The sequence below is a fragment of the Tamandua tetradactyla genome, chromosome 11 (assembly GCF_023851605.1).
Source record: "Tamandua tetradactyla isolate mTamTet1 chromosome 11, mTamTet1.pri, whole genome shotgun sequence".
NCBI classification, from domain to species: domain Eukaryota; kingdom Metazoa; phylum Chordata; class Mammalia; order Pilosa; family Myrmecophagidae; genus Tamandua; species Tamandua tetradactyla.
Genome location: NC_135337.1, coordinates 35,294,043 through 35,315,808, shown reverse-complemented (window position 1 = coordinate 35,315,808; position 21,766 = coordinate 35,294,043). Strand labels below are relative to the sequence as shown.

At 37.3% G+C, this 21,766-nt stretch overlaps 1 protein-coding gene across 1 annotated transcript in view; it reads right to left on the bottom strand.

Annotated features, from left to right (window-relative positions):
- LOC143649106 (guanylate-binding protein 6-like) overlaps positions 1 to 20,558 on the bottom strand; it is a 123,834-nt gene extending 103,276 nt beyond the window's left edge. Inside the window, 2 exon segments of the mRNA XM_077119354.1 lie at positions 18,582 to 18,587; positions 20,369 to 20,558. Coding sequence (XP_076975469.1) covers positions 18,582 to 18,587; positions 20,369 to 20,558 — 196 coding nt within the window.
- Positions 20,559 to 21,766: the final 1,208 nt, after the last annotated feature.

The following is a 21,766-nucleotide window of genomic DNA, read 5'->3' as shown; positions in this document are numbered from 1 at the left end:
CATTTATCCCCCCTATTATTTATTTTTAATCCATATGTTTTACCCATCTGTCTATACCATAGATAAAAGGAGCATCAGACACAAGGTTTTCACAATCACACAGTCACATTGTGAAAGCTGGCCATTGGAACACAGATCTACATTTTCAGTACTTCCCTCCAGCCCCTGCAAAATACCTTAAATAAAAAGGTGATTTCTATATAACGCATAAGAATAACCTCCAGGATAACCTCTTGACTCTGTTTGAAATCTCTTGCCATTCCCTCAGGGAGACTGTTCAAATCACCTAGGTTAAATTAGGAAATGCACTAGACAAAAATAAATTTTGTACCAAATAAACATTTTTTTCTTTAGTCTCACATATAAGTTAAAACTTTAAATATGCATTATCATCTATTTTCAACACCTTCCAATATTGACATTCCTTTGTTCTTCCTCATGCAAAAACATTTTTTAATTTGTACATTTAGTCACTATCATTGAACACTCTAGGCATTCCTTGATTATACCATCTCAGTCTTTATTGTCTATCTTTTATTCTGATTTTGTTTGTGCCTCCAGCCTTTATCATTCTCACATTCAGCTTCATTCTGTTAAGTAGTATTGTGGTATACATTTCTGAATTTTTACAATCAGTTCTCTTGCACAATCTGTATCCCTTCAGCTCGAATTACCCAATATCTACCCTATTTCTATCTCCTGATGGTCTCTCTTCTTAACTGAAATTCTCCAAGTTCATTCCTAATGTTAGTTCATATCAGTGAGACCATGTAGTAATTGTCCTTTTGTTTCTGGCTAATCTCACTCAGCATAATGTCCTCAAGGTCCATCCATGTTGTTACATGCTTCATGACTTTATTCTGTCTTACAGCTGTGTATTATTTCATTGTATGTATATACCACAGCTTGCTCAGCCACCTATCTGTTGATGGATATTTGGGCTGTTTCCATCTCTTGGCAATTGTAAATAATGCTGCTATAAACATTGGTGAGCAAATGTTCATTTGTGTCCTTGCCCTCATGTCCTCTGAATAGATACCTAGCAATGGTATTGCCAGGACATATGACAATGCTATACTTAGCTTCCTGAGGAAATGCCAAACTGCCTTCCACAGTGGTTGTACCAATTTACATTCCCACCAACAGTGGATAAGTGCACTTCATTCTCCACATCCTCTCCAGCACTTGGTCATTTTCTGTTGTATTGACAATGGCCATTCTGGTGGGTGTGAGATGATATCTCATTGTGGTTTTGATTTTCATTTCCCTAATAGCCAGGGAAGTTGAACATCTTTTAATATGCTTTTGACCATTTGTATTTCCTCTTCTGAGAAGTATCTGTTCATGTCTTTTGCCCATTTTATAGTTGGGTTGTTTGTCTTGTTATTGAGTTGAACAATCTCCTTATATATTCTGGATACTAGACTTTTATCTGATATATCATTCCCAAATATCGTCTCCATTGTGTAGGCTGTATTTTTACTTTCTTGACAAAGTTCTTTGATGCACAAAAGTGTTTAATTTTGAGGAGTTCCCATTTATCTATTTTGTTCTTCAATGTTCATGCTTTGGGTGTAAGATCTAGGAAACTGCTTCTTATTATACGATTTATAAGATATTTCCCTACATTTCCTTCTAAAAGTTTTATGGTCTTAGATCTAATGCTTAGGTCTTTGATCCATTTTGGTTTAATTTTTGTATAGGGTGTGAGACATGGATCCACTTTCATTCTTTTGCATGTGGATATCCAGTTCTCTAGGCACCATTTATTGAAGAGAATGTTCTGTCCCAGGTGAGTTGGCTTGACTGCCTTATCAAAGATCAGTTGTCCATAGATGAGGAGGTCTATATCTGAACACTCTATTCAATTCCACTGGTCAGTATGTCTATCTTTATGACAGTACCATGCTGTTTTGACCCCTGTAGGTTCATAATACACCTTAAAGTCAGGTAGTGTGAGACCTCTGACTTCATTTTTCTTTCTCAGGATATTTTAGCTATTTGGGGCACCCTGTCCTTCCAAGTAAATTTGGTTATTGGTTTTTCTATTACTGAAAAGTAAGTATTTGGGATTTTAATTGGTATTGCACTGAATCTATAAATCAATTTAGGTAGAATTTATATCTTAATTATATTTAGTCTTCCTATCCATGACCACATATGCTCTTCCATTTGTTTAGGTCTTCTGTGAGTTTTTTTGGCAATTTCTTAGTTTTCTTTGTATAGGTCTTTTGTACCCTTAGTTAAATTTATTCCTAAGTATTTTATTCTTTTGGTTGCAGTTGTAAATGGAATTTTTTTCTTGATTTCCCCCTAAGATTGTTCATTACTAGTGTATAGAAACACTACAGATTTCTGGGTGTTGATCTTTATCTATCTGCTTTTTAATGTCTTTCATTTTTATTCTTTTATTACTACTATCTTATGCTATGCCCTAGGACATGTTTATTTTAATTAAGATATAAATGCTTTGAAACTAAGAATAAAGTTTTCCCTATTCATGACAGCATTTACTAACAGAAATATACTGATTGTCTTTAACAAAGCCACTACAAATTCAAATTCTTCCACATACTGAAGTAACAAATGGTCAAGTAAATAAAAAGGAATTCTTCAAAACCCAGATAATCAAGGTCATTTAAAAAATCCACTTATGTTTCTAACTGAACTTTATTGATCCTCAAATAGGATATATTTGAAGAATCTGCCTATTCTTATTTTGTTATTTTGTCTTCTTATTTATTCTAGTGTCATCATTACCAAGACCATTACTCAGTTCATGTAACCTTGCCTACTTGGGCTTTTTTTTTTTTGCCATTTAAAAGTCTTTATATATTATTTCAGTTATACCTCATAAGCAACCTCTGAAGGAACTGCTATCCATTTCCCTATTTTACATGTGATCAGTATGAAGCCCAGAAAGTTTACAAAATTTGTTTATATTAGCAGCATATACGTAATAGAAGAAATATTTGAGCCCAAGTAGTCTCACTCTAGAGCCTGTGCTCTTTGCTCTAATTATACTACCTTCTAGTGGAAAATTCTTCTGCTGAAACTTGAACCTTCCCCTGCTCTCAGTAGCCATCCTTTCTCATGGGACTTCATAGTATGAGAAATGATTGTGCAGGATGCATGGGGATGCTCCTCCAAATTGGGTTGGGCAGTAGGAGTACTACCTCTGCACTTCATGGCCTGGGATGGGATTTGACCATCAATATTACCACCCCATGGTTGGAGAATTAAAGTCAAGTCATTCAGACTATTGCCTACTTAGGCTATTTTTTAAGGGGAGTTTTGAGAATGTATTCATAATACTAGCTTATTTTATTAGTAACATGGTATAAATTTAGGGAAAACACACCCAAGCAGAATAAAATGGCATTTGTTCAATTCAAAAATTGATTACAAATTTCTTTTATCAGAGGTTGAAAGAAGCTATTTGTGTTCATACCTTAAAATTACAAACAATTTTAAAAGTATATTGACTATCAAGTTCTGGAAAATATATGGCAATTTTTTCATTTGTCCTAAGACTAAATCCAGGAAAACTTTTCTATATCTTTCAAAAGATGTTTTATTTTACTTACTTCAATAATTAGATTTTAGTCAGTGACTCTTATCCCAAGGCTATCCATATTTTACTAATGATCTGATTACTGTGGTTACCATTGTAAAAGGTATTATTGAAAGAAATAATCTAAACAAACATGGGCTATTCTGTGGTAGCATTTTTATGCTTACCATTTCTAATTGCCAGCCCCAGTAAAAAAGAATTTTAAATCACACCTCCCCATCTGCCCTTGTGACCACCTTAGGGGCTTAGGCCCTGGGGGGCAGGGATTAGTGGGACAGAAGGAATGAAGCCTGGTTTGTTGAACTTGCATTTAAAAGCTTTTAGGTGAGGGTCAGGTGGGATTTGAGAGTTCCTATACCCTTCTTTTAACTATTTTCAATTATTAGAACTATTTTACTAAAAGCTGTGACTGGGACAACTGGAAGGGCCTTTCTTTGCCTTTCCCAGAGGGAACCCTTCGGTAATTTCCTGCTGCCCTTTGGGAAATTCCAAGTGCAGTTTATTTCTAATGTCCAAGTTGGTTTATAGTAATTATAAAAGGAAGTCTTTTGAATCTTGCATCCAGAAAATTTTCATTCCTTTATTTCAGAAGTACTAATTTATATATTCATATAAAGACACCTATATTTTAAGCTGTTCAAATAGAGCTATTTAAGAATTTTTTGTTAATTTGCTAATAAATTCTGGAGGTATGAGAATATACATTGAAAAGGCAGAAATAGAAATTTAGTTGCACAGAAACACAGACATACTTTTGAGAGGGGCAAATAAAAGATTGAATATACATTATCTCATCCCATTTCTGCCTTTTTTGCAGAACAGTTTTAACTGTAATATCTATAACTGTGGTGGTAGCAGCTTTCTATAGAGTCTGTCACAGGCCGTTTCTCTTATTGAGGCCAGATCATGCTACAGAAATAAACCTTTTTCTGATAGACTCATAACCTAAATCTTTTCCATTTTCAATACAGCCCTAAGGTTCCTATTTTAAAGAATTTCTATAATCAGGGAGCCAATTAGGAACACTTGACCAATACAAATGCAGTAAGACACCACTAACAAATTTAAACAGACATATAACACTTATTATATTTAAGTAAACATCAATTAATAACTAGACAAAACATACCAACTAACAATTAAACAGGCATTAAATGTGTGATTAGCAATTGAACAAACATTAAATAGTCAGTATACCTAAGAAACACACCAGCTAACTGTTGAACAGGCTTCCTTAGTTTTATAGAACACCAATGAAATACCAGTTGATTGTTGAATTACTTATTTTCCAGGGGTACACTCAACAGACAAATTTGGATCAGGGCTTCAGCCTGCATACAGCATGGTATCCAGAAAACAGAAAGGTGAAGATGCCAGAGTAAAGAGGATTGTTTTCAAAGCAGGACCAGACCTTAAAGCTAGGTTCCAGTGGACTCAAACCACCATAATTACTCCCAAATCCACTTTTACCCTCCTGATGACACACTCACCCATTCAGATGTCTGGGCATGGAACTGGAAACAGTTTCTCTCTTTGAAGCTTTTTAAGGTGCCAAAAGTCTCTGCAGTGCCAGCAGAACAGAGAAATCTGTTTGCCAAGCCTCTAAGCTAAATATAGTCCAGTGGCCATAAAAAGGTTTGGTTATGGTGCTTACCTGCTCCACTGGGGCTTCTGAGCTTGAGCATCATCCAATCTGGGTCGCTAAATTGTTACCAGACCAAGTAGTGGATTTTTTGCCTAGAGTGCTCAAATGACCAATTCCTGAGACACAGGGGTTTCAAAGAGAGAAAAAGTTTATTATTAGGGATACAGCAGGAGAGCAGGTGGTCTATCAGCCCAAAATCTGTCTCCCTGAAAACTCAGTAATTCTGACCGCTTTATAACATTAAAAGGTTTTGGGATAATGAGCACAATGACCCCAGATTATGTAGTTAGAGGTAATTTAATTATTGAGCATGTGCAGATTGATTGCATGCTTAGTCACAGAATGTATGTAAGGAGATGGCAGCCTTAAAATGGTGAGTGTGATTTTTAGCATTATAATGATGTATAGGCAACTTATAGGTTAAAGTCTAAGCTACTGTTCATGTCAGGTGGACCCAGTCTTGGCTACCAAGATAACTGTGAACAAAAAAAAGAGGAGGGTACTGATCTAAAAAATAAGCCCAAGATAACTTTGGACTTCACGTGGGTTAGTTCTAGACTGACTCTTCATTAATAAACATTAGGGGCTGTCTTTAGTGGTCCCAAGCTTCTAAAGTCAGAAAACTGGATAAATGGGTACAAATGAAGGTTAGTCACAAGGATTTTACAATCACAAAGACAAGATAAAGGCTATACAATCATTACTAGAGATCAAGTCAGTGGGATTACAATGTAAAGATTTCAGGTATTTCCCTCTGCCTACTCTAATATATCAGAAAGCATCAAGAAACATCCATAAAATAGTTCAGTAATCAAAATTATCCTTTAAATCCTAATTTCTTGGTTACAGAAGGGTGTGGGGACTTAATAGCCAAGGCCATCTTCATAAAGAAGAATGAAGTTGGAGGACTCACCCTTCCTGATCTTAAAACTTATTACAAAGCCACAGTAATCAAAACAGGCTTGTACTGGCACAAAACCAGACATATGGACCAATAGAATATAATTGAGAGCTCAGAAATACACCCACACCATTATGGGAAATGATTTTTGACAAGAGACAAAGACCATCCCATTGGGAAAGAACAGTGTCTTTGACAAATGGAGGGGAGAAAACTGGATGACCATTTGCAAAAAAAAGTAGGTCCCTGTTCTAAAAAATAAACTCAAAATGAGTCAAAAACCTAAATATAGGAACCAGAACTATCCAACTTCAAGAAAAAAAAATAGGAAAACATCTTTAGGACCTTCTGTTAGGTAATAGCTTTTTAGAATTTAAACCCAAAGCACTAAATAAAAAATTAGATAAATTGGATCTCACCAAAATTAAAAACGTTTGAGCCTCAAAGGACTTTAACATGAAAGGAAAATGACAACCTACACAATGGGAGAAAATATTTGGAAACCACATATCTGTTAAAGTTTCAATATCCAGAATATATAAAGAAATCCTTCAACTTAACAACAAAATGACAAAAAACCCAAGTAAAAGATGACCAAAAATCTTGAGCAGACACACCTCCAAAGAAGATACACAAATAGCCAGAAAGCACATGAAAAGATACTCAACATCATTAGCCATCAGAGAAATGTAAATCAAAGCCTCAAATAAATACCATTTCATGCCCATTAGAATGAGTGCTATTTAAAAAAAAAACAGAAAATTACAAGTGTGAATGAGGGTGCAGAAAAATAAGAACACTCATTCATTGCTGGTGGGATTGTAAAATTTGCAGCCAACGTGGAAGACAGTTTTGCTAATCCTCATAACATTAACTACAGAATTACAATATGAACCTGCAATCCAACTACTTGGTATATCTACAAAAAACTGAAAACAGGGACTCTTACAGATATTTTCAAACTGATGCTCAAAGCAGCATTATTCACAATTGCCAAAAGATGGAAGTAACCCCATCACTCGTGTCCTTTCATTCATGTCCATCAATGAATGAAAGGATAAAATGTGGCATGCACATATGATGGGATATTATTCAACTCTACAAAGGAATGAAGTTTTTACACATGTGACAACATGGATTAACCTTTAAAACATCAGGTTGAGTTAATCAAGCCAGACACAGAAGAACAAATATCATATGATCTCACTGGTATGAAATAATTAGAATAAAGAAGCACATAGTCAGAATTTAGAATATATTAGGTTATCAGTGGACAGGGTGGAAATAAGGAATAGGAAGTTAAAGCATAGACTTCTGGGAAGATGGTAGAATAGGATAGGCTGAGTTCACCCCTGTTCCATGGAACTAGAGAAGAGACAGAAAAATGACTGGACAGCAGTTCCAGGGTGAGAGTGACCTGACAGTGTCTTCTACAGTATATAGTAAGGTCCTGGATGAAAAAAGATGAAGGATATCAATGCAGACAACAGGGTGTGGTGGGCTCAGTTGTGACTCCACCAAGGACAAGAGGCCATGCCCAGGAAAGTGCCCACCTTTGCAGCTAGCTTGGGAGATCACCTCCCTCAGTTCTGCAGCATGGAACTTCCTTGGGGAAACCAGAAGCCAGTAAACAAGCTTTCCCTGATCATAGAGACCATCCAACTAGTGCACAGAACATACCGCTCCCCTTTACATACGGAGGCTCAGAGCCCTCAGGAGTGCATGGAAAGAGAAGCAAGGATGAGGGAGCAAGTCACACCATGTCCCATGCTTTTGCAACTCCACACCCCAAGCCCTGGTATCCTGCACTCCTGTGCAACACACCCCACATCTTCACACCCCTGCACCCCTGCCCCCTGCCCTGCACCCCTGCCCTATACCCCACACACCCTTTACCATACTCAGTCGGCATGCATTTCTGAAATATCCAGTCCCACAGCCAGAGCCTGGGGACTACCTGACCCATCAGGCCCACAAGCAGAATATCTGCTGAGGTGCACACTGTCCACCCCCAGCCCTGGGGTTGTTGACTCTCAGTGCACACTGGGGCCAGCAGACCTGGATGGAATTGCACTGGGTCTCCATCCAGCTCACCTGGCTGCCACATTCAGGGAGAGGCAGGATTGGGTGAAAAAGGAGTCCAAGAGCTCCATCTGCTGAGAAGAAATGGAAAGAGAAGTCTGGCAAATTGCATATCTATCTAGTTACAAACAGACCCTCAAGTAAAGTTGCATCCTCTACATAGGGTCTGGGCCTTGGATTTACAGGAAATCACTGACAAACAATTGAAACAGGAGAACTTCAATGCAAACCCAAGCAAATACAAAACTTATATGACTGAGGGAAATCAACTTTCAAACTAACCCTATGAAGATAATCAAATGCAATGAAGCCAACAGAAAATCACAAAACATATGAAGATGCAAGTGGATAAGTCCAGATGAATGACTAAATTAAATCACTGGAGGAAACACAGACTTTGGAAGAGTAATCAAAGATGTTCATACAAAAGATATTTAATGGGAACTGCGAAAGCTTGGGAGGCAAGATGGCGGCTTAGCAATGTGTGTGTTTTAGTTCGTCTTCCAGAACAACTACTAAATAACCAGAAACAGTAAAGAACAGCTCCTGGGGCCACGTCAGTGACCGGACACACAGCATACCCCACTTTGGACCAGATGGACCAGCTGTGAGCCTCCCCAGAACCATGAGTTCCCCAAGCCTCGGTGGCTGGTGCTCCTCCCACACAGGCTGCTTCCTAGAGGGGAAAGGAAAGAGACTTTAACAACAGCAGGGGCTGAGCCCAACCAAACACCAATTATGGCATTAATTAACAAATTCTGACTACTAAAAATATGCCTCCAGCTCACGTGAACCTGGTCAAAGTGGAGCTCGCTCATTTTTGCCCTGACTTGAAGGGGGCAGGGCTGACAGAAAAATTTTAAAAAAAGAAAAGGAAACAGGTTTTTGTGGCTGTGTTTCTACAAAGGCTTGACTGCCTTTGGATTAAGCAGCAGGACTTCTCAGGTTGCAACTTCCCAGGCATAGGGAGAAAGGAGCTCGTCTGAGGGTTTGTCTGGAACCTGTGCCTTTCCTGGGGGAGGGGGTGAAGCCCAACTCAGGTGGAATCCCTCCCTTAAGGAAATCAGATACCAGGGATTGGCAATTTGAAGCCATTAAAACCAGTCTACAACCTCTCCTCTGTCTCCCCCACGCCCCCAGCCAAAGGTAAAGGTACCGCATCATCTTATGCTGGTGGGACCCACAGGCAGACAAGCGCCACCTACTGGGCAGGATAAGAAAAACAGTGCCCAGAGACTTCATAGGAAAGTCTTTCAACCTGCTGGGTATCATCTGCAGGGAAAACTGAGGCAGGTGACTCTTTCCTCCTAATGGGAGACAAGTTTGGCCTGGGAAAATCTGGCTGGAGTCTATAATACCCAATCAGATCCTCCTAAGGGTGGGGGGAAAAAGCCACCATACAAGCAGGGCAAGAAACAAGAAAACAAGAACTGAAAAATTCTCCTCTGTTTAACAAAACCTAAGCTAGAGGTCCAGAATAAGCTGAACTGAATGTCAGAGAACAGATGGAAAACAAATCCATCCATCAAGAAAACCCTAGGTAAAGGAAGTGAAAGCAATCTCCAGAATAAACTAGATAAGGTAATTAAATGTCTAGATGCCAGCAAAAAATAACAAATCATACCAGGAAAAAAAAGAAAAGCAATCCATCTCATTGAATATATGGCCCAATCAAAGGAACAAACCAACAATTCAAATGAGATACAGGAGTTGACCAATTAATTTAGAATATATGAACAGACATGGAGAACCTCATAAAAACCAAATCAATGAATTGAGGGAGGATATAAAGAAGGCAAGTATTGAACAAAAAGAAGAAATGGAAAGTCTGAAAAAACAAATCACAGAACTTATGGGCATGAAAGGCACAGTAGAAAAGATGAAAAAAACAATGGAAAACTACAATGGTAGATTTCAAGAGGCAGAAAATAGGATTAGTGAACTGGAAGATGGAACATCTGAAATCTGACAAGAAAAAGAAACTAAGGGAAAAAATGGAAAAATATGAGCAGGGACTCAGGGAATTGACTGACAATATGAAGCACACATATATATGTGTAGTGGGTGTCCCAGAAGGAGAATAGAAGGGAAAAGGAGGAGAAAAACTAATGGAGGAAATTATCACTGAAAATTTCCTAACTCTTATGAAAGACTTAAAATTACAGCTCCGAGAAGTGCAGCAACCCCAAAGAGAATAGATCCAAATAGACCTACTCCAAGATACTTACTAATCAGAATGTCAGAGGTCAAAGAGAAAGAGAGAATCTTGAAAGCAGCAAGAGAAAATCAATCCATCTCATACAAGGGAAACCCACTAGAGACTATGCATAGGGTTCTCAGCAGAAACCATGGAAGCAAGAAGACAGTGGGATGATATATTTAAATTACTAAAAGAGAAAAATTGCCAACCAAGAATTCTATATCCAGCAAATTGTCCTTCAAAAATGAGGGAGAAATTAAAACATTCTCAGACAAAAGATCACTGAAAGAATTTGTGACCAAGAGACCAGCTCTACAAGAAATACTAAAGGGAGCACTAGAGACAGATACAAAAAGACAGAAGAGAGAGGTGTGGAGAAGAGTGTAGAAAAGAAGACTATGAGTAAAGGTAAAAAGAAGGAAAATTAGATATGACATATAAAACCCAAAAAGCAGAATGGTAGAAGAAAGTACTACCTGTACAGTAATACCACTAAATGTTAATGGGTTAAACTATCCAATCAAAAGACATAGACTAGCAGAATAGATTTTAAAAAAGGACCCATCTATATGCTGTCTACAAGAAACACATCTTAGACCCAAAGATAAACATAGGTTGAAAGTGAAAGGTTGGGAAAAGATATTTCATGCAAATAACAATCAGAAAAAAGCAGGAGTAGCTATACTAATATCCAACAAAATAGACTTTAAATGTAAAACAGTTAAAAGAGACAAAGAAGGACACTATGTATTAATAAAAGGAACAATTCAACACGAACACATGACAATCATAAATATTTATGCACCAAACTAGAATGCTCCAAAATACATGTGGCAAACACTGAAAATACTGAAAAGAGAAATAGATGCATCTACCATAATAGTTGGAGACTTCAATTCCCCACTCTCATCAATGGACAGAACATCTAGACAGAGGATCAATAAAGAAACAGAGAAGTTGAATAATACAATAAATGAGCTAGACTTAACAGACATTTATAGAACATTACACCCCACAACAGCAAAGTACACCTTTTTCTCAAGTGCTCATGGATCATTCTTGAGGATAGACCATATGCTGGGTCACAAAGCAAGTCTCAACAAATTAAAAAAGTTTGAAATCATACACAACACTTTCTCAGATCATAAAGGAATGAAGTTGGAAATCAATAATAGGCAGAGTGCCAGAAAATTCACAAATATGTGGAGGCTCAACAACACACTCTTAAACAACCAGTGGTCAAGGAAGAAATTACAAGAGAAATTAGTAAATATCTTGAGGCAAATGAAAATGAAAACACAACATATCAAAACTTATGGGGCACAGCAAAGGCAGTGCTAAGAGAGAAATTTATTGCCCTAAATGCCTATATGAAAAAAGAAGAAAGGGCAAAAATCAAGGAATTACCTGTCCACTTGGAAGAACTAGGAGAAAGAACAGCAAACTAACCCCAAAGCAAGCAAAAGGAAAGAAATAACAAAGATTAGAGCAGAAATAAATGAAATTGAGAACATGAAAACAATAGAGAAAATCAATAAAACGAGAAACTGGTTCTATGAGAAAAATCAATAAGATTGATGGACCCTTAGCAAGAGTGACAAGAAGAAGAAAAGAGAGAATGCAAATAAACATGATCAGAAATGGAAGAGGAGACATAACCACTGACCCCACAGAAATAAAGGAGGTAATAACAGGATACTATGAACAACTTTATGCTAATAAATACAACAATGTAGATGAAATGGACAACTTCCTAGAAAGGCATGAACAACCAACTTTAACTCAAGAAGAAATAGATGACCTCAGCAAACCAATCACAAGTAAAGAAATTGAATCAGTCATTCAAAAGCTTCCCAAAAAGAAAAGTCCAGGACCAGACGGCTTCACATGTGAATTCTACTGAACATTCCAGAAAGAATGAGTACCAACCCTGCTCAAACTCTTCAAAAAAATTGAAGTGGAGGGAAAGCTACCTAATTCATTTTATAAAGCCAACATCACCCTCATACCAAAATCAGGCAAAGATATTACAAAAAAAGAAAACTACAGACCAGTCTCTCTAATGAATATAAATGCAAAATCCTCAACAAAATTCTAGCAAATCAAATTTAGCAACACATTAAGAGAATTATACATCATGACCAAGTAGGATTCATCCCAGGTATGCAAGGATGGTTCAACATAAGAAAATCAATTAATGTAATACACCGTATCAACAAATCAAAGCAGAAAAATCACATGATCATCTCAATTGATGCAGAGAAGGCATTTGACAAGATTCAACATCCTTTCCTGTTGAAAACACTTCAAAGGATAGGAATACAAGGAATCTTCCTTAAAATGATAAAGGGAATATATGAAAAACCCACAGCTAATATCATCCTCAATGGGGAAAAATTGAAAACTTTCCCCCTAAGATCAGGAACAAGACAAGGATGTCCACTATCACCACTATTATTCAACATTGTGTTGGAAGTTCTAGCCAGAGCAATTAGACAAGAAAAAGAAATACAAGGCATCAAAATTGGAAAGGAAGAAGTAAAACTCTCACTGTTTGCAGATGATATGATACTATATGTTGAAAACCTGAAAAATCCACAACAAAACTACTACAGCTAATAAACGAGTACAGCACAGTGGCAGGGTACAAGATCAACACTCAAAAATCTGTAGTGTTTCTATACACTAGTAATGAACAATCTGAGGGAGAAATCAAGAAACGAAATCCATTTACAATTGCAACTAAAAGAATAAAATACTTAGGAATAAATTTAACTAAAGAGACAAAAGACCTATACAAAGAAAACTACAAGAAACTGTTAAAAGAAATCACAGAAGACCTAAATAGATGGAAGGGCATACCATGTTCATGGATTGGAAGACTAAATATAGTTAAGATGTCAACTCTACATAAATTGATTTACAGATTCAATGCAATACCAATCAAAATCCCAACAACTTATTTTTCAGAAATAGAAAAACCAATAAGCAAATTTATCTGGAAGGGCAGGGTGCCCCGAATTGCTAAAAGTACCTTGAGGAAAAAAAATGAAGAGGTCTCACGCTGCCTGACTTTAAGGCATATTATGAAGCCACAATGGTCAACACAGCATGGTACTGGCATAAAGATAGATATATCGACCAATGGAATCGAATAGAGTGCTCAGATATAGACCCTCTCATCTATGGACATTTGATCTTTGATAAGGCAGTCCAAGCCAACTCACCTGGGACAGAACAGTCTCTTCAATAAATGGTGCCTAGAGAACTGGATATCCAAATGCAAAAGAATGAAAGAGGACCCATATCTCACACCCTATACAAAAGTTCACTCAAAATGGATCAAAGATCTAAACATTAGGTCTAAGACCATAAAACAGTTAGAGGAAAATGTTGGGAGATATCTTATGGATCTTACAACTGGAGGCGGTTTTATGGACCTTACACCTAAAGCAAGAGCACTGGAGAAATAAATAAATAAATGGTAGCTCCTCAAAATTAAACTCTTTTGTGCATCAAAGAACTTCATCAAGAAAGTAGAAAGACAGCCTACACAATGGGAGACAATATTTGAAAACGACATATCAGATAAAGGTCTAGTATCCCGAATTTATAAAGAGATTGTTCAACTCGACAACAGACAGCCAATCCAATTACAAAATGGGAAAAAGATTTGAACAGACACTTCTCACAAGAGGAAATACAAATGGCCAAAAGGCACATGAAGAGATGCTCAACTTCCCTGGCCATTAGAGAAATGCAAATCAAAACCACAAGAGATATCATCTCACACCCACCAGAATGGCCATTATCAACAAAACAGAAAATGACAAGTGCTGGAGAGGATGTGGAGAAAGTGGCACACTTATTCACTGTTGGTGGGAATGTCAAATGGTACAACTGCTGTGGAAGGCAGTTTGTCGGTTCTCCAAAAAGCTGAATATAGAATTGCCATATGACCCAGCAATACCATTGCTAGGTACCTACTCAAAGGACATAAGGGCAAAGACACAAACAGACATTTGCACACCAATGTTTATAGCAGCATTATTTACAATTGTAAAGAGATGGAAACAGCAAAAATGTCCATCAACAGATGAGTGGCTAAACAAACTGTGGTATATACATACGATGGAATATTATGCAGATTTAAGACAGAATAAAGTTATGAAGTGTGTAACAACATGGATGGACCTTGAGAGCATTAAGCTGAGTGAGACTAGCCAAAAACTAAAGGACAAATACTGTATGGTCTCACTGAAATGAACTGACATTAGTGAATAAAGTTGGAATATTTTGTTGGTATCAGAGACCACCAGGAGATAGAAATAGGGTAAGATATTGGGAAATTGAGCTGAAGGGATACAGATTGTGCAACAGGACTGAATATAAAAACTCAGAAATGGACAGTACAATACTACCTAACTGTAATACAATTATGTTAAAACACTGAATGAAACTGCATGTGAGAATGATAGAGGGAGGAGGGCTGGGGACATAAATGAAATCAGAAAGAAAGATAGATGTTAAAGATTGAGATGGTATAATCTAGAAATGCCTAGAGTGTATAATAATGGTGTCTAAATGTACAAATTTTAAAAATGTTTTTGCATGAGGAAGAACAAAGGAATGTCATTACTGCAGGGTGCTGAAAATAGATGGTAATTAATATTTTTAAATGTCACCTTATGTGTGAGACTAAAGCAAAAAATGTTTATTTGGTACAAAATTTGTATTTTGGCTAGTGCATTTCCTAATATAACTTATGTAGATAGCTTGATTGAACACCATAAGTACTTGGAATCTCAGGCAGGACATGAGATTTTGTTGGTTTGTCCAGAGTGATGCCCCGATGAATCCCAGAGTGATTTGATCAGTGAGTGGAAAAGTATTTGCAAAGTCCCCTTCGGGGAATGGTCAGAACGGGGAGAAATTCAACTTCCCCAAGTTGAATTCTTGATATTCTCACAAGCAGTGTGGACAGCCAAAACTATAGGCTGAGCCCCGAGTCTTGGGGTTCATTCATATGAAACTTAACCCCACAAAGGATAGGTCAAGTCTACTTAAAATTTAGGCCTAACAAGAGAGCCTCTTTTGTTGCTCAGATGTGGCCTCTCTCTCCAGCCAACACAGCAAGCAATCTCACCACCCTCCCCCTGTCTACGTGGGACATGACTCCCAGGAGTATGGACCTTCCTGGCAACATGGGACAGAAATCCTAAAATGAGCTGAGACTCAGCATCAAGGGATTGAGAAAACCTTCTCGAACAAAAGGGGGAAGAGTGAAATGAGACAAAGTAGCAATGGCTGAGAGATTCCAAACAGAGTCGAGAGGTTATCCTGGAGGTTATTCTTATGCATTAAGTAGATATCACCTTGTTATTCAAGATGTAATGGAGAGGCTGGAGGGAACTGCCTGAAAATGTAGAGCTGTGTTCCAGTAGCCATGCTTCTTGAGGATGATTGAATAATGATATAACTTTCACAGTGTGACTGTGTGGTTGTGAAAACCTTGTGTCTGATGCTCCTTTTATCTACCTTGTCAACAGATGAGTAGAACATATAGAATAAAAATAAATAATAGGGGGAACAAATGTTAAAATAAATTTAGTGTGAAATGCTAACGAAATCAAGGGGTAAGAGGTATGGTATTTATCATCTTTTTTTTCTGTTTTCGTTTTATTTCTTTTTCTGTTGTCTTTTTATTTCTTTTTCTAAATTGATGCAAATGTTCTAAGAAATTATGACTATGCAACTAAGTGATGATAATGTGAATTACTGATTATGTATGTTGATGTTTTAGTTCATTTGTTAAATTTTTTTAATTAATAAATAAATTTTTTAAAAAAGATGTTCATATGGATCTCCTAAATTCAATGAGTTGGCTAATAACATAAAGTATATCAAGAAAGACACTAGATAAGGATAAAGAAGAATTTAAAAGAATAAAAAGAAGATAGCAAATATCACAGAGATGAAGGATACCGTAGACCAAATAAAAAATAAATGACAGACATACAACAGCAGGTTTGAATAAGTAGAAGAAAGAATAAGTGAACTAGAGGACAGGACAATTGAATTTGAATGCACGAAAGAATAAATGGCACAAAAAGATGGAAAATTTTGAATTGAATCTCAGAGATATGATGGAAAACATGAAGCAAACAAATATAAGCCTCACTGGTGTGCCAGAAGGAGAAGAGACCAGTAAAGGGCTAGGAAAATTAGTTGAGGGGATAATGGGGCAAAGCTTCCCAATCCCTATAAAAGACAGAAATATACAAATCAAATAAGCCAAATGAATACCAAATAGAATAAATCCAAATAGGCCTACTCAAAGACAACTACTAATGAATCTGTCAAATGTTAAAGAGAAGGAGAAAGTCCTGAAAGTGGCAAAAGAAAACTGACTCACCACATAGAAGGGAAACCACATACGACTGAGTTTGGACTACTCTAACGGCATCATGGACACAAGAAGACAGTGGTATGATACCTTTAAGATCCTGAAAGAGAAAGACTTCCAGCCAAGAATTATTTATCCAGGCAAGTTGTCCTTTAAAGTGAGGGAGAGATTAAAATTTTAACAGACAGAAAAAGGCAAAAAGAATTTGCCAACAAGAGACTGACCCCACAAGAAAAAGTACAGGGAGTTCTGTCAGCCGAAAGAAAAGACAGGAGATGGAGATTTGGAAGAGGGCACAGGATTGAAAAGTATCAGTAAGGGTAATTTAAAGGATAAAAAGAGAAGAAGGGAAAATAATATATAGATCTGACAAACAAAATCCAAAGGATAAGATGGTAGATTCAAGAAATGCCTTCTCAGTAATAACTTTGAATGTTAATGGGCTAAACTTACCAATTAAAAGATACAGATTGGCATAATGGATTAAGAAATATGATCCATCTATATGCTGCTTAAAAGAGACTTATCTTAGACCTAAGGATCCAAATAGATTGAATGTGAAAGGATGAGAAAACATGTTCCATGCAAGCTATAACCAAATAAAGCAAGAGTAGTTATAACAATATTAGACAAAATAGACTTTAAATGTAAAAGCATCATAGGGGACAAGGAAGGACACTACATATTAATAAAAGGGACAAGTCATCGAGAAGAAATAGCAATCATAAATGTTTATGTTCCCAGTCAAGGAGCTCCAAAGTACATGAGGCAAACATTGGCAAAATTGAAGGGAAACGGTTCAACAATCATAGTAGGAGACTTCAATTATACCACTCTCCTTTATAAATAAAAAAAAGCAGAGGATCAACAAGAAAATAAAGAACCTAAACAATTTGATAAATGAATTAGAACTAAGAGACATATATAGATCATTATACCTCAAACAGCAGGATATATATTTTTCTCTAGTGCTCATGAAATGTTCCCCAGGACAGATCATATGCTGGAATAAAAAATAGGTCTTTATAAATTTTAAAAGATTTAAATTACTCAAAGCACTTTCTCTGACCATAATGGAATTAAGTTGGAAATCAATAACCAGCAATGAACCAAAACTTTCACAAATATATAGAGATTAAATGATGCACTCTTAAAAAATCAGTAGGTCAAAGAAGAAATTGCTAGAGAAATTAGTAAATATCTGGAGATGAATAAAAATGAGAATGCAACATATCAGAAATGAAGGGATGTGGCAAAGGCAGCACTGAAAGGGAAATTTTTACTCTGTTTATAGTGAAAAAGAAGAAAGACTTAATGGCTTACCTGGAGGAATTAGAGACATAACAGTAAATGAGCCCCCAAAGCAAACAGAAGAAGAGAAATGTTCTAGTTTGCTAGCTGCTGGAATGTAACACATCAGAGACAGATTGGTTTTTAATAAAAGGGGCTTTATTTTGTTAGTTCTTCAGATGAAAGGCAGCTAACTCTCGACCGAGGTTCTTTCTTACATGGGAAGGCATAGGGTGTCTCTGCTGTCCTTCCCTCCAGGCCTCTGGGTTCCAAAGTTTTTCCCTGGGGTGATTCCTTTCTGCATCCCCAAAGGCCTGGGCTGAGCTGCGAGTGCTGAGAGGAGGTATGCCAAGCTGCTTGGGTTGTGCTACGTTGAGCTCTCTCATTTAAGCACCAGTCAATGAACTCAAACGCTATTCATTGAAGCAGGCATGCCTCTTAACCAACTGCAGGTGTAATCAGCAATAGATGAGGTTCACATACCGTTGGCTCATGTCCACAGCAACAGAACTAGGTATGTTCACCTGGCCAAGCTGACAACTGAATCTAACTACCACAGTAGGCCAGATAAGTCCTGAAACCCAGAGGAGCCAGACTCTCCAAGAACATCAGCTAGTTTCATCCTACTACCCCATATTATTGACACTCCTCTCCAACAAGAAAAAGTTAGAATGGGTATAGTCCAAATACCCCTAAAGATTTGGAGAAGGATCAAAGAAGAAGGAGAAGCTATAATAGAGAAGATAGGATTTAACAAATGAATCATTATATTGATATTTCTTTTAGTATCCCAGGATCTTGGAGCAGCTAGAAGAAAAAACTTCCAATTGTGGAACTATAATCCATACCAAACTCTGAACTCTGTTCTATAACTTTGAAATGTATCACTTTTCTGTATACACATTATATTTAACAATAAAAACTATTAAAAAAAAAGAAAGCCAAGGCTTCAAATGTACAAAAGTCCTATTTAGAATAATGGAAATGTTTTGGTGGTGCACGGTGGTGATCGCAGCACAACACTGTGAACATAATTAATAGAATTAATAGCACTGAAATATATATCTGAATGTTGTCAAATGAGGAAACTTTTAGACTGTATGCATGATAATCGAATGAAATTTTTTTTTAATCCACAGAACTGCACTACACAAACAGTGAACCCTAAGTTAGGTCACGGACTATAATTAAGAGAATTATAAAAATGTGCTTCCATCAATTGTAACCAATGCAAGGTGTTAATAACAGGGTGGGATATGGGAATCTTGTATTTTACACATGACTGTTCTGTAAACCTACAAGTTCTCTTTGAAAAAAATTTTAACAAAGAAGATATAAGGAAAAATTCTAAAATAAAAGAACTCTGTGCTGACCTTTTCCTCATCTCCCAGGCCTTCTGGAGACCAGGAAGAACCAGGCTGTGATTTACCCTGGAAGGATGTGGTACATACATTATCCAAATGCTTTTGTTTTCAAAATGTACCATGAAGCACATATAGAAACCTGCAAGGGAAGGGGAGAAAGTAACAGTGACAGGAGATAGTCAAGGAAGCCCAAAGACTTCAATATCAACTTCTAGAATTGTAGGTACCCCATAGATGATGGCTCTTTTCCCATTTCATCAAGGACATCCTATTTTCTGTGTCATCTATTTCAAGTTGCAGGGTGATATAATCTGTGAGAATATTGCTGAGCAAGGACTCAAGATAGAGACACAGAGAAATCTACCATACGAGACAAAAGGGAGGCCTTTGGTAACTATTAATGAGAGCAGATCAAAGAAGGGTGGAGTTCAGAGTCAACAGGGAGTGGATTGGAGACTTATGAAGGGAAGAAGTGGAAAATGGAAATAGAGACAATATTAGTTTTGCTTTGAAAAAACAGTAAAAAATAAAAAAGAAAGAAAGAAAAATGGGCATTAGTAGCCGCAGAGATATTCAAGCACATTGGTATGTTAATGGGAATAGTCCATAAAGAAAGCAAAGCAGCTTGCAAAAGAGAGGGAGCAAAATTGCAATTGTGCAGTCCTTAAACATGTTAGAAAAGGTTGGGATTCTTAGCACTACTAGGAGAAATTTTCCTTAATAGGAGGAAACCAAATAATATTTGAAGAGATTACAGTAAAATACCAATTTGTTGGTGAGAAATAGAAGTTTAGTTTATTTAGAAGAGTTGGCTTCTCAGTTCATGTATCCCTAGAGAAATATTAAGAAGCTGAGATAAAGCTAGAATCAAGCAAATGGCCCCTACCCCAAGAAAACACTTTACACATTCTTTTCCTGCCAGACAATTCATCAAGTAGGATTTTCTTGTACAATACTGTCCTACAATGGTCACCAACACCACAGGCTGAGAAATCTTGTCAAGAATCTGTATAGCTTGCTGGTTTCCCAAAAGCTGCTTGTTCTTATTTCCCACCAGACAAATGGGAGACATCATGGTGGTGGGTACAGATGCCATGGAGGCCGGCAAACCCAGAAGAGCTTCTCAGTGGAAATGAGATCACACAGTCCTTCTCTTCCTCATGGGGATCCAAGGCATGGAAACATCATCTTAGGGATCATGGGACTTACGTGCTTTTCTAGTGCACAAAATGTAAACTGACATTAGCAGACAGTGGCATGCCTCCTCCATCGTTCTCCAAATCTCCGATGACATTAGTAATGAAAAACAGAATACTATTACTACCATAATGATAATATAATTCAAGCATACTTATTATGCATTGAGGGCCTACAATATGCCAAAACCTGTAATTCAGGCCTTACATATCTGAACTCATTGATAATTACATAAACCTGTAAGTTATGAATTATTAGACTCACTTTGAAAATGAGATAAATGAGTTTCCCAATGGTAAATGAACGAGGCTTAGAGCCAGGATTAAAAACCTGGACAATCCGTATTACTGTCATGTTACTGCAACTACTTACCTGCCAGAATAATTTTCCTTAAATATAATGATTACCCTATAAATCCCTTGGATAAATAACCCAGAGTACCTTTCTAGTGACCACCAGATCGTAAAATGTGCTCTCTAATGCATTCGTGTGACCTGATGAGCTTCTCTTTTATCTGCAGATAACCGAGTAATAAGAATAGGAGCAAGAAATAGAGAATGGATTGGCTGTGCAGGAATGAGGTAGAGCCAAAGAAAATGGGCTTACTTGCAAGAAGGAAAGACAGAAGAGTATCCTTAATCTTCAGAGATAAAGACTCAAGTACTTGCTGAAAAAGGTCAAGTTCTCTACAACTTACTTCCAAAAATGACAAAATAAGAGCAAGAATGAGAATGAACGTGGTAAGGGACTGTGCAAGCGTGACCTTTCCCTGGAACCCATAAATAAACCCTGTGACAGGTCCAGACGTGTCAGCCTGGCACTTAGGACAGAAGATGAATGTGAGTTGACCCCCCTTTTAGGGGATCTTGATATAAGACACATCTAGCAGATAGTGGCCTGCCAGCACATTCTTTCCCTTTTGCCCTGAGTGGATTCGAACATTCCTTGGAGTTTACTTGGCTAAGTATGTACCTTTTATGACACCTGAACCAGCTGCACTGCTACATCTGTTCCCGGTGGGAAGCGGGCAGGGTCCTTCATTTTATGGGTGCGCTCATACCACCTTCCTGCATTGCCTATGGAACGAGACCCACTGACCATGGGAGA